Source organism: Rhineura floridana, chromosome 9 (genome assembly GCF_030035675.1).
Source record: "Rhineura floridana isolate rRhiFlo1 chromosome 9, rRhiFlo1.hap2, whole genome shotgun sequence".
Lineage (NCBI taxonomy): Eukaryota > Metazoa > Chordata > Lepidosauria > Squamata > Rhineuridae > Rhineura > Rhineura floridana.
Genome location: NC_084488.1, coordinates 65,522,198 through 65,535,501, shown reverse-complemented (window position 1 = coordinate 65,535,501; position 13,304 = coordinate 65,522,198). Strand labels below are relative to the sequence as shown.

General features: G+C 41.5%; 1 protein-coding gene across 1 annotated transcript in view; it reads left to right on the top strand.

Annotated features, from left to right (window-relative positions):
* Window positions 1-13,304, top strand: part of EDNRA (endothelin receptor type A) — a 51,756-nt gene that overhangs the window by 26,031 nt on the left and 12,421 nt on the right. Inside the window, exons 3-4 of the mRNA XM_061584729.1 lie at window positions 704-828; window positions 4,412-4,610. Coding sequence (XP_061440713.1) covers window positions 704-828; window positions 4,412-4,610 — 324 coding nt within the window. The remainder of the gene's footprint in view (window positions 1-703; window positions 829-4,411; window positions 4,611-13,304) is intronic.

The window sequence follows — 13,304 nt, the reverse complement described above, 5'->3', positions numbered from 1 at the left end:
GGGCCAGTCACTGCCTCTCAGCCTCATGAAAACCCTATTCATAGGGTCACCAAAAATCAGGATTGACTTGAAGGCAATACATTTACATTTTTACTGACTGAAACTAATAAGTGAGGTCACATTTCTTGGCTGGTCATGCCTTGGCGGGCATTCTGTTTCCCCAGCTATTGAAGAGCTGAGTGGTGCGGGAGTTTGGACAGCAGTGATGACAGTGGGAAATGAAGTGACTAAATTGTGCAGCCGTTTTCCATCACACACGCATGCACACACCCCAATTTTACATGATTTTAGACTGTTTCTTTTTAAATGATTAAGATGTTTTATTGCTCCTTTTTATATGGTGACTTTAAAATTTTGAATAGAAAAGAAGTATATACATATTTTAAATAAATAAGTGTAGGTAAATGTAAATGTACTGCCTTCAAGTCGATTCTGACTTATGGAGACCCTATGAATAGGGTTTTCATGAGGCTGAGAGGCAGTGACTGGCCCAAGGTCACCCAGTGAGCTTCATGGCTATGTGGGGATTCGAACCCTAGTCTCCCAGGTCATACAAACTAATGCCACTGGATCACTTGAAAAAAAACAACACCCTTTAATCTGGAGAATTTTAATTTATTGGGACAGGTATGGTGAAATTCAGTTGTATTTTCATGTTTTCTACACAATCATTTGACATTTCCCTTTTTTATCTGTCCTATAGCTTCACGGTCAGTGGCCCTTTGGGATGTCTCCATTCGGACAATTTCTTTGCAGCTGCTTTCCTTTTATTCAGAAGGCATCCGTGGGAATCACAGTCCTTAATCTCTGTGCTCTAAGTGTGGACAGGTAAATAATTTTATTATTCCATTGTACGAACAATGTGTCCTAGAACAAGAATAGTGAGAGTCCAGAAAGCAGTGCAGTGACAAATGCTTTCAAAAGATACAAGTATTTATGAGATTAAGGCTGCAATCTTAACCCCATTTACCTGGGAATATGCTCCATTCATCTCAGTAGGATTGCACTGTAACTCTTCTTGATTTGATTTTAAAATTAAGGCCCTCATCCGCTGCTATGTTGTAATCCCTATGTAATGTTCTCAGTAGATTGGGGACAAAGGAACTGTGGGGAAATTATCAGATCCCCTTAATTCAGTAAAGTTTTTTTTTTTAAGGTGGCATGATATTTAAAATTTTTAAACGAGGGCTGGAGGACCGACTGTCTAAGGGTTGCATCTGGTGGAGGTATAAGCACCTATACCAGTGCTATATATGGGATTTTCCAATTGGTTGGCCCCTAATATGCTCACTAGCACTGCTCTGTGCTTCAGCTCCATGCCACGTTTGACAAAGGGATTGGAACAAAGGCCAGCATCAGAGATCGGCATTGATGGGCCAAGGCCCATGCCTCATCAGTGAACCCACAGATAGCCCTGTAGCTGGTGGGGGCACTGCTCCCCTAGAGCTTCACCCCGTCTAAGAATATTTTGGAAAATTGTCTACTTTTTTATTTGTGATGTGACGGACAATGACAACCTCCATTTAAAGAATGATGGCTTGTTTTAAGAACAGAAGCAATTTGAGAATAGGATCCTTTGAAAAGGTCAGTGAGTAAGGCAGGGTGAGTACACAACAAAAGCTTCATCTGGAAGAGCCCCCCAAAAGTCTGTTCACTCAACACTTTCTGTAACTGAGGTGGATTTCCACCCTGTATAGTTACATGACCCTTCAAGAGTTAAATATTAGAACTTTTATTATGGGCTAGAGTTACACTCAGTCCCTTGGGCATTCCTTTACTCTGCTTTTCAGTTTCAGTTGTGTTCCCTACCCAGCCAGGAATAAAAAAACACATTTGTTTGCCTCTGGTAAGAAGTAAAAATTTGTTTATTCTGCAGGTATGTTAATGAGTAGAGCAGAATTGGGTGCTTATTGCTCAAAGATGAAATAAAGAGATAGCTTAAAGTGATAGAAAAATTGGCTACACTAAATTACTCTTTACCCTTTTAAAGCACTCACTATACTCACAACTATTTTTTTGTCTTTTTCTTGTGTACATGATAGCAAAGGATGAAAACAGCCCTAGAGGAATAGAAATGTTGATGTATACGCTATAGTTAGCTAGCTGGCCAGCTGGCCACCTAGGTTATAACTGCGGCCTAATCTTTGATTTTTCTAATATGTGCAGCTCAGTATGAGGCATTTTCATGGTTTCTGGACAGAAAAATCAATCCAGCAACCAGTAAAAAAAATCCAGTAGGTTTTCACAATTAGTTTCCAATTGTTTGGCTAGTCCTTTACATAGCAGCTGGTTAAAAACTGTTCCCTTAATTGTTCAACAGGAAGGAAAATCTAAAGGTCAGGAACAAGACTAGAAGAAAGTACTCTCAAGGAGTTAACAAATACACCCTGAAGTTTTTATTTTATCTCTGCCCTTCCCTACACTTGTAATATGGATAAATTTATTTTTCGGATGAAATCTAAAACTAGGATACTTAATCCAGCATCAAAGCCGAGCTCAGGAGCTCACTGTCAGAACACAGGAACAGACCACAGGTGAAAGAACTATAGGCAAAGTTAACCTTTTGAGTCTGTTATTCCTGGGGATCTCTCAAAAAAGGGTGAGACAATTTCACAGATTATACTTCATCAATGTAAATTAACACACTCTCTGAATGGAGGAGGAGTGAGGGGGAAGGTCACTGCCTTTCCCTTCCCCTGGTCTGGCCTTCAGGTGCTCTCCACCAGTGAGGGGGTGGAATTGGCTGGTGCTATGTGCCTGCCTCCCCAAATACCCCAACAAGGAAGGGTGGCTACAGGGCTGCTCACAGGTGATCACCAGAACCCCATGGCCTTGCTCATTTTCCTATTACCATTGCTGCCTGCTTGCCTGTTCTCTCCTTCTTTCCCAGAGGGAGAGTGCAACTGAGTAAAACGAGGGACCAGCAACTGCTCCTGTATGGTCATTCACTTACCTTTTCCCCCTAGGCAACAGTGGAAAGTTGGTGCAGAGGGTGAGTGGGTGAAAGCAGGGAGGATGAGCGGGCACCTAGAAGGCATCTTACCCAAGGGCACCACCAAAATCTGGAACTGGCGCAACAGTATCTACTCACAGTCAGTGCAGAGAAGGAGTAGTTGCAACTGAGTAATATTCATGTAGCAAGAGTAGTGGTCCTTCTTTGCATTGCCGGCTCCAGGCATGCCGAGGCCCTTGGGCATCAGCTTGCCCTGGGCCCTGGCATGTGATCGCGCACGCATGGCCCCCCCCACCTACCTGTCTCCTGTCTTCTACTATTGCCATTAACCAAGATGGCGGCCACGGTTTCCTTAAGGGGATGAAGCCTCCGCCACCATCTTTGTTGATGGCACACGTGCGTGCTACACGCATGCATCTCTGCCATCTTCATTAAGGGCAATACTAAAAGGCAGGAGACAGGTAAGTAGGGGGTTTAGGGGGGCCGTGGATCGCCACGGATCGCCACGAATCTCGGAAGGGGAGTGGAGGGGCTGCTGAGGGCCCCCCTGTAGCTCCAGGGGCCCTCAGGCGAGTGCCCCACCTGGTTGCCCTTTAGAACCAGCCCTGCTTCTTTGGATGCCCCCCATTGCCTTCTGAAATTAGGCTTCTGGCAACCATGGAGGAGGTGTGGGACCCCAACTGAGGAACACTGTCCACAGGAAGGCTCACCTGATACTTACAGTTTTTGGCTCCAGGCACAGACTTTTTATTTCCCTAGGACTTCTAAAAACATCTGCTGAGTTACTTTCAAACAGCCTTCTTATTATTCTGATACAGCTGGTGTATTCTTGTTCTGTCATTATATTGCACTGCTTTTTTATTGCTTTTTTTAAAAAAATGTAATTGCTATCCTGGGAAAACTGTACTGAAGATGCAGAATATCAGTACTATAAAAAAGATTAAGTGAATTTAGTCCTCTTATTTATCTTGCCATGCCATGGTGTCATGGCCACAATCTATTACATATTTTGGAAAGTTGTTTGTTTGCTTTTCCTCTATGTATTTGGACACCTCTTAAGATATAACTAAATTTTGCATGATGGTTCCTGAGATCAAGGAGCAAGCTTTCACCACTGTTTGGATATCATTGGACACCATTTTGAATCAAGATGATGAAGTGAATCTTTAAAAACTGCACTGATGTTTGGTTTCTTGGAATTCCTGAGCTACACTGGGTTTGTGCCATTAGACCCTAATGATTAGATAGATTCAGAGAAGCTTTCTTCCACTTGTTTGCATGATGATAATATCAAGATCACAATCTTAATCCACTCACTTACTGCCCTCTTATAGGTAACTATACAGTATCTCATATCGTAAAGAATGATTGAAATATGCCTATTATGTTAAACATTCCTTTAAAACTCTAACTTTATCAAGAATTAAATCTGGCAATTAATATCTCTGTTTATTTTAGGTACCGAGCAGTTGCTTCCTGGAGTCGTGTTCAAGGAATTGGAGTCCCCTTGATAACTGCTATTGAAATCATTACAATTTGGATTCTTTCCTTTGTCCTGGCTATCCCTGAAGCAATTGGCTTTACCACTTTCAAATTTGAATACAATAATGACTACCATGTTTCCTGCATGCTCCTAAGTAATACCACATTTTTGAAGGTATGTATGGAAATACAGCCATAGTGGTTATCTTGTTATTAGCAGAGGGACACTCTAGAGGACTGCATTTAGAGGAACAAGAGGATGGGAGAAGATGCAAGTGCAGAAGAAATAAGGGGAAAGGTAGGCTTATATGGGGGAAAGAAGCATGGCAAGAATTGGGTCAACATCCCGGGGGCCCAAGCCTAGCACATTTGGTGAAATCCAAAGTGTCTCCATATTTTTCATAACCACGTTAAAACACTGTAAATGCTATGCTGTTAGCTGCCTTCTTCATGACCATGATTTAACCATTGAAGATGTCCTTCAGGCTCACTCCTCTCCCTTCCTTATCTCCTTGTGCATATGCCAGTTTCCTCTTCCACTTCCTGGTTTGCAGTAACCAGAGTTTAATAAAATATCAGGATTAGGTTCCACTTTTTACCCATAGTTTGCCCCAAGTGCAAAATTTGAAATCCATTACAAACTGTGGATCCAAATTCTGGTTTGGAGGCAAACTATGTTTAGTAATAACCATTGTGTGTCCAGTTTGGATTTCATGATAAACCAAGAAGTAGAGAGCAGAACTGACACATGTTAGGGATGAGAGAATACACAAGCCCTCGGCATGTTCCTAATGGCCAAATTGTGGCTTGAGCCACTATTGTGATTGTGAGTCACAGTGCCTCTTAATATTCCTCAGAATACAGCAACCAGGAGTTTTTTTGTATTGTTATGCAGACTTGACTTCCTTGGGTGGTGAGAAGTTTTAGGAGCAGCATTGCAGGGTTTAGTTTCTTTGAATGAGAAAGCACTGGAGAATTATGCTGCCTTTGTAATATTTGCTTTATTGATAAATATATAAGCAGAACACAGTGGAGGCAAATATACTATAAGCAGCCGCTAATCCTGCATCAGGTCCTGAAAGAAACATAAAGCACTCTGAGGATGCTGAAGCTAACTCGCAGCTCTGTTCCTTCTCCTTGTCTCATTCTCCCCAAATTCAAAACTGCAAACTGCATTTATTTCACTTCACACACTCCTGTGGAGCACTGGTTTCAGAACTCATGCCCTACAAGAAAATTCTGCATTCAGCTGATCATTCTGGACTGTTATCAACCTACTAGCCTAACAAACAGTTGACTCCCTACCCATAACACCATTGGGCACTAGGAATAAATGGACAGTTCTCACAATAGAGGGGTGTAAAATGTGAGTTTCCCAAAGGATTAGTATTGGATCTGTGCTATTGAACTTGTTCATAAATGACCTGGAGTTAGAGCTGAGCAGTGAAGTGGCTTAAGTTTGCACATAACACCAAATTGTTCAAGATGGTAAGAACAAAAAGGGATCAGGAGGTGCTCTAAAAGGGTCTCTCACAACTGGGTAAATGAATATTAAAATGGCAAATGTGATTCATTGTAAGCAAGTGTAAAGTAATGCATATTTGGGCAAAAAAATTATAACTTCACCGATAGGCCTGAACTGGCAATGACTGACCAGGGAAGAGATCTTGACGATGTTGACGCAGTGTACAGCAGTTGTGAAACAAAGTGAATTACATGTCAGGGATCACTGGGAAAGGGATTGAAAATAAGACTGTCAGTGTCATAATGCCATTATATAAATCTGTGGTGTGATCACACTTGGAATGATGTGAGCAGTTCTGGTCAATGCACCTCAAAAAAGATATTGTAGAGCTGGAAAAGGTTCAGAAAAGGGCAACCAAAATTATCATGGTGCAGGAACCACCCTTCTACGAGGAAAGGTTACAAGATCTGGGCCTTTTTATTTTAGGAAAAAGATGAGTAAGGGAGGCATGATAGAGTATAAAATTATCTGTGATCTGTGAAGAGGTGTTTGGCAGATGAACTGCAAGACCTTTTGGCCTCATGCAGGTCTTTTTTTGTCCTTCCCTCGGAGGCTCTGATAAATAGTCCTCATTCTTTATAACTTTGTATTTGTAAATAGATGTGTGCACCATAATCTTTTCTCTACAATAAATGTGTATAGTTAAATTTGATACTGAAAAGGAATAGGCACATCCTATTTCTCTATGTTCATAAAGCTCAAAGAGCTGTATGTTTTGTTGTCTGAAAGCAACATCTGGTATAGTGTCTAGAAGTCTACTCAATGACCATATTTGAACATCACAGTTAGCCTTAAACTATGGCTTACCATGCACAAACTGCCCATGTCAGCTTTGCTCCTCCCAACTCATGCTGGGGAGAAACAAACCATGATCCCTGGCTTAGCATTACATCTAAACCAGGAATTGTTGTTTGTTTCATCCAAATAAACCATGATTGCTCAGCCAAAAATAAATCTTTGCTTATCATGGTTTCTTTGGAGTGAACAAACCACAATCATTGGTTGGATATATTACTAAGCCAAGGATTGTGGTTTGTTTCTCCCCACTGTGAGTGCAGAGAAGTGGGTATGATCAACTTATGCACAGTAAACCATGGTCTATGGTTTACTGTGACATAGGACGTGCCCAGTGTTTTTCTAGCTGTTCCAAAGCACCAGAATCTGGACTAGTTCTGACCCAGATTTTACTTAGGTTCTCCGTTTACAAGCTACACCTGTTTTAGGTAGCTATGAAAGATTTATATTTACCCCTTTCTACTAACATAATTTTAATAACACTATGCTCTGTCCTGAACACTTTTCTTAGTTCCTGAAAAAAACATATCTGGGGACTGCAAGTTTCAGTGGAGGGAAGGACTATTTAACTCTTTATTTTCTGACAATTCCCTCATTCAACTACTCCTCACTGTTTTTTTCTATAGGGATCAGCATATTTTCCCCCATATGTATGGGCAGGGGGAGGAATTTTGAGTAAGGAAAATTGCTGGAAGGGGAAAAGAGTTAAATAGCTTCTTCCTTTGCTATTCCTCTGCTGAAACTCATAGGCTACTGTTGTTTAGCAAACTAAAACATTACACAAAAGACATGAACAGCAGCTTATAATGCGTAGTTTATTAATACATAAGGAAATCCCAGCTCCCATTTCTCCATAAGAAAAATAGTCTGCCATTCTCCCTTCCCCAAAACAATCAAAACAAAGTTTCACTTGTCTTTTGGTGATGTCTAATTACAGAAGGTTGATTTTTGAGGAAGGACATAGTCACATAAGTTTCAAATAAATGAATGAAGGATAAAGGGGTAAAGTCTCTCTATGTTTAACTCTTGTTAGTCTGTTAGCAAATGTTTCAGTAAATCACATCAGTTAACATTAATAAAACCTTATGGTTATCTCCTTTTCAGTTGGCTTAGAAACTCCTTGGTTGTTATTTTTAATAGCCCTTCTTTCAAATATTTGTGCTAGGAAGTTAATCCCAAAAGGCCAAGTGCTTTAGGGAACATGTGAAAAGGCACGTTTCCTGTAGAAAACCAGTTCCATGTGGGCTTGCACAACAAACAAAAGAAGGCCTATGTCACTTACATCAAAACTGCCCAGAGAGCTTCGGCTATGGGGTGGTATATAAATACAATAAATAAATAAATAAAAATACAAAATCAGGCTGGTGTAAGATCTGTGTAAGCTTAATAGCCATAATTAATCATTTTCAGACATCTTAGTTTAGCTTTTATAACTTTAAAATGTCAAGTGTGTCACTCCCTTAAATGCTTAATAGGTTGGATGCAGCCTTTGATATTCTTTCAAGCATTATTTCTTCTTTAACACAGTGATTTAGTGCTAGTGGAAGAAGACAGATTTGACAGATCTGCATGAAATGTGCTGTTTTGGTAGAACCAAGGCAAATCTCCCTTTACCCTGTAAATTTTCATCACACTATTCTGCCTTGCAAGGCCTCACTGGTAGCACATGGTTTATTTGACCATAGAAGGTCCCAGGTCCAATCCCCTGGCATCTCCTGTTAAGAGCATCTTGGGGAGCAGGGCTGGGAAAGCCTAATCCTTGGAGCGCTGCTGCCAGTCAATGTAGACCAGGAGTGGGGTAACTTTGGCCCTCCAAATGTTGCTGAACTACAGCTCCCATCTGCCCTAGCAAGCATGGCCTATGACCAGGAATGATGGGAGTTGTATTCAGCAACATCTGGAGGGCTCCCTGCACCTGATATACACAGTAGTGCAGGATGGACAAACATTTTCACATGTTCATATGAGGTCCGGTGTTGTTGGGGCCCAAAAAGTGGCAAAGGGTCACCAACCCAGCAGCCCAAATCCACGGAGGATAAGGCTACTAGCCACGATGGTAATATTCTACTTCCACTGACAGAGGCAGTATGCCGCTGAATATCAGTTGCTGGGAAGCACAAGTGGGGAGAGTGCTGTTGTGCTCGGGTCCTGCTTGCTGGCTTCCCATTGGCAACTGGTTGGCCACTGTGTGAACAGGAAACTGGACCATTACCCTGATTCATCATGCTCTTCTTATGTTTACTGAAAAACAGGATGCTGCCTTTTACCACATCAGGCCACTGGTCTATCTTACTCAGTACTGTCCACTCTGGCTGGCAGCAGCTCTCCAAGACTCTTTCTCAGCTTGGAGATGCCATGGATGATGATGATGATGATGATGATTTTATTTCATTTATGAATAGTTTCCCATGAGACATCCCAAAGTGATTTAGAATGTAGTAACATATGTGAGACACTTACTTATATAAAGACAGCTAAAAGAATGACATATATAAAAGCAATTGTTAAAAATGATAAATATTAAAACAGTTTAAAACAACAACAGCAGAGAGATATAACAAATTCAAAACCCAGACAGATCTTAATTGGAACAAACATTTTAGAAGGGTTGTTGAATAAGGAATGTCTTTAGCAGGCACCAAAAAGACAACAGAGAAGGTGCCTGCCTGATATGCAGTGGGAGGGTTGAACCTACCTACTGCATGGAAATTATATGCTCTACAACTGAGCTGTGGCCCTTCCTCAAATGTCTCTGTTGCATAGACTACCTGAGAAGCAGTAGGAGAGCATTATATCTTTGAATGTCCTGCCTCTTCTAATTAAAGGGACCCATAATTCTTGAGCCCATTGTCATGTGCTGATAAACAAAAGGATGGCCTCCTTGTATATCTGTTGGGTACATTCTAGTTGTAGAAAATTTAGTGGTAATCCATTCTGCCTGGAAGGGGATTGTATCAGCGCCAGTTACCAAGAGGTCCTGCTCCAGATTTCTGGAGTGTAAACCAAAGCCTAACTAGCAGAAGTCAGGGTGGAACTATGTGCTATCTCGGCAGAGGTGTATTCCCAAACCCATGCTTGCCAAGAGTAGGGGGAATTTGCAGGGGATGATCTTCGGATGGATGGTGTGCTTAACCCCTTCCACATCTCCAAATTCTCTCATGCAAATATACATACACATGCATACACTCTCCAAAGATCAGTGTTGTATTTTTTGTTGTAAAATAGTAAAAAAACAACAAAAATAATCAGTAAATACATTAGCAGCAACAGCAAAACAGGTCCGCAATACCTATTCAGTAATCATAAGGCCCATCCATATGACTGTATAATCTGCAGTGTTACAGCTTTGTGTCCTCATTAATTCACCATCGTCCATAGGACATTGCAAGCTAGTATGGATTTTCACATTCACAAATACGCATTAGAAATACCACCAAAAAAAGATATGCTTTCCCAAACCGACAGTTAATCACATTAATGTCTGTGCACTCGTATGCAATGCTGCAGACTTTCCTGCAATAGGTGGTCCATGGACGTTCCTCCATCACATGCCAAGCCCCTTGTCTCCTTCACCCAATAGCACATCCACAAACCTGTGCATGCATGAATTAAAAAACAAAGATATACTTTTCTGCACTCTTCCAAAAAAAGTGCAAAGAACAAATGACCATTATGGACCAATCAATGAAAATGGGTGGACTTAGGGGAGTGGCCAATGCTAAAGCAATTTAGACACACACAAAAAAGACCACATGTATGGATGCTTGATAATTGGGTTTTCACAATAATCCGACCACAAACAGGACATGTATGGATCTCAAGGCCACCAACCAAATAAAAACACGGATTTTGCGGTTAGATATGGATGAGCCGATAGGCTTTCTGGAAGAGGTAGGTTTTACAACCTCTCCAAACAGCTGAAAAACAGCTCTGTACCTGAGCGGGAGGTCATTCCTCAGAGTAATTTCAGTAAAGGCCTTGCTGCTTGCTAGTTTCTACCCCTGGTCTCATGAAACAGCATGGGCGCATGAAGCAGGGACCTTTAGCTGTGTTGCATTGTGGTGAAGTAGTTATGTACATCCACCCAGCACATGCAGGACTGAGACGATGTTGGCTTTGGGTACACCACTACAGATGCTTGCAATGGTGAGCCCAAGCCAACCTGGGTTGAATGTGGCATGTACCAGTCACTTGGAGAGGGCTGTGTGGGCAGGTGTTTTATACATGCTCAGTGGTTGTGCGAAGAGGCCTTGAGACATGGAGAAGATCTAGAGGTTTGAATTTTTTTGTTACTTAGTGATGGAGAAATCTGGAGCCACAGAACTTTGACCAGCTCCCAGAGCCAGCTCAAGAGTAATGAAGACGGCTGGGGCACTTACACTTTTGGCAGTCCACTGCAGTACAGTAACCCCCTTCCTGCTTTCTAACACAGACATACATTTAAACCAGATGCCACCAAGGTATTTATCTGCCCCTATCTCTTCAAGCACCTTATGGCAGCATTCCAAAAAAACTTGACATGTTGCTGAGGAACAGAACAATGCTGTTTGTGAGAAAGGAATTGCCTGGACAGTAGAGCCCTAATGGCAGTTGGGGCAATTTCCTCCTCTCTGAGACTAAATTTGACCTGGTAATCTCTCAGTATCAACTAATTGTTTTTTAATTGGCTATTTTTTGTTTTGATTTTCTCTAAAGCCTGCCGATATCACAAAGAAGTGAATAGATAAAGAAGAATCCATTTGGGTCCAGAGTCCTGTGCTAAACTTTGGCCTTCTTTAACATGAAATATCTCTAGGGAAGCATTTCCTTTACTTTCATAGCAGTTTCTCACAGCATTCCCATTGATTCAGGGGCATCATCTGTGACAGATATTTGACATGAGAAAGTTTTACATTTAGGCCCCAGGCTAAAGGGCCTGAAGTAAATTACTCTCCTGTGCAGTAGCACTCTCTCTCTCCCACCCCACCCCTCGCATATAGCTAAAGCCTGCAATTATGAAATGGCTAAGAATATTGCTTCATTAAGAATAAATTAATTTGTGGTAAAAGCTCTAATCTTCATATTCTAAAGCTAACTCTGCCACTGAAGTATGCATAAACAGAACTGCAGACTTCTGACTCCTTGAACGGTAGAGAAGAACCACACATAATCCTCAGCTATTAACATCATGATATTCTGGTGTGGGAACAAGTAAAATGACATCTGCTAAGAATAAACAACTGATGGGAAAATATTATGAGAGAAAAAGGATCCTCCTTCAACACATCCCTCCAATGACTGATAATCAAGAGATAGAAATTGTTCCACTTGACATACGTTATGTGTATAACTGTGTGTTTGTTACTTATCTTTAGAAATGGCCCCAAATGTGCATAGTTTTTAGCAGCATAGTAAAATGGTTTTATGAAAGTGTTTTATAGAAGATATTCATCCACAGCCCTGACCATGAATTGGGAAAATAATAATAATGGGATGTTAGAAGCATCTCCTGCTTCCTGTTACGTAGTAAACATACCATGCAAAGAGTTACATTCCAGGCAGGGGTTTAAAGCAGCCATAGAATGAAAGACACTAGAAACAGCAAGCTGAACTCCACATTTTCCAGACTAGTGCATGCTTAAGTGACTCTTTCTGCCTGGTACATATGCAAGGGAGTTAATCTTTCTACTGATAGCAAAGCAGGATTTCATTTACAAGACATTCTTAACCTGGACCTTTGGGACAAAGACATTCACAAAAGCCTTAAAAGGTAACAGAGCAGTTTTCACTGGGACAGGCTATTAGCAAGACTTCTGTTGCCCTTTGATTTTAATGTAAAGATTAGTAACTATGTCCCTGGGATTTGAAAGTTGGGATTGTATCAGTTTTGGCAAGTCACTTCTTTGACAAACTGTCATATCTACAAATAACTGTGATACAAGTAAGAAGGGTCACAGTTCCCAGGCCAAGACAGATCAGAAGATGTCCTGACCTGTTTATAACCAGGATAAACAGGGCCAACTCTACCGTTAGGGAGAGTCAGCAAATCACCTCAGGTGGCAAAACTAGCCCGTATCTGATTCTCCTCCCAATGTGTTTTGTTGCCACATGGCCTGTCATGGGGCTCATATTCTGGCCTGCTGCCTCAGGAGTGGTGGAAGTTTCCACTGTCCAAGTAAGACGCCATCTGCATTATGTATTTAAAGCAGTATCTGCTTTAAACCGTTATGGTTTCCCCCATAGAATCCTGGGAACTGTATAATTTGTTAAGGGTGCTGAGAGTTGTTAGGAGACTCTATTCCCCTCATAGAGGTACAATTCTCAGAGTGATTTAACAATCAATCCTTTTCCTCCGAGAACTCGGCGGATTGTAGCTCTATGAGGAGAATGGGGTTAGCTGGCTAGATATGAGTGCCAACAAGAACACGGAGCAGACAGGCACAGAGACAGCCTGAGAGCCTCCCTCAACAATAAGCAATTGCTATCCAGGCTAAGGGAGCTTTAGAGTAGGAAGTAGCCTGGGAATGACTCTTCTGAGACCATCTGATCCCTGAACTAGAAAGATTCTGA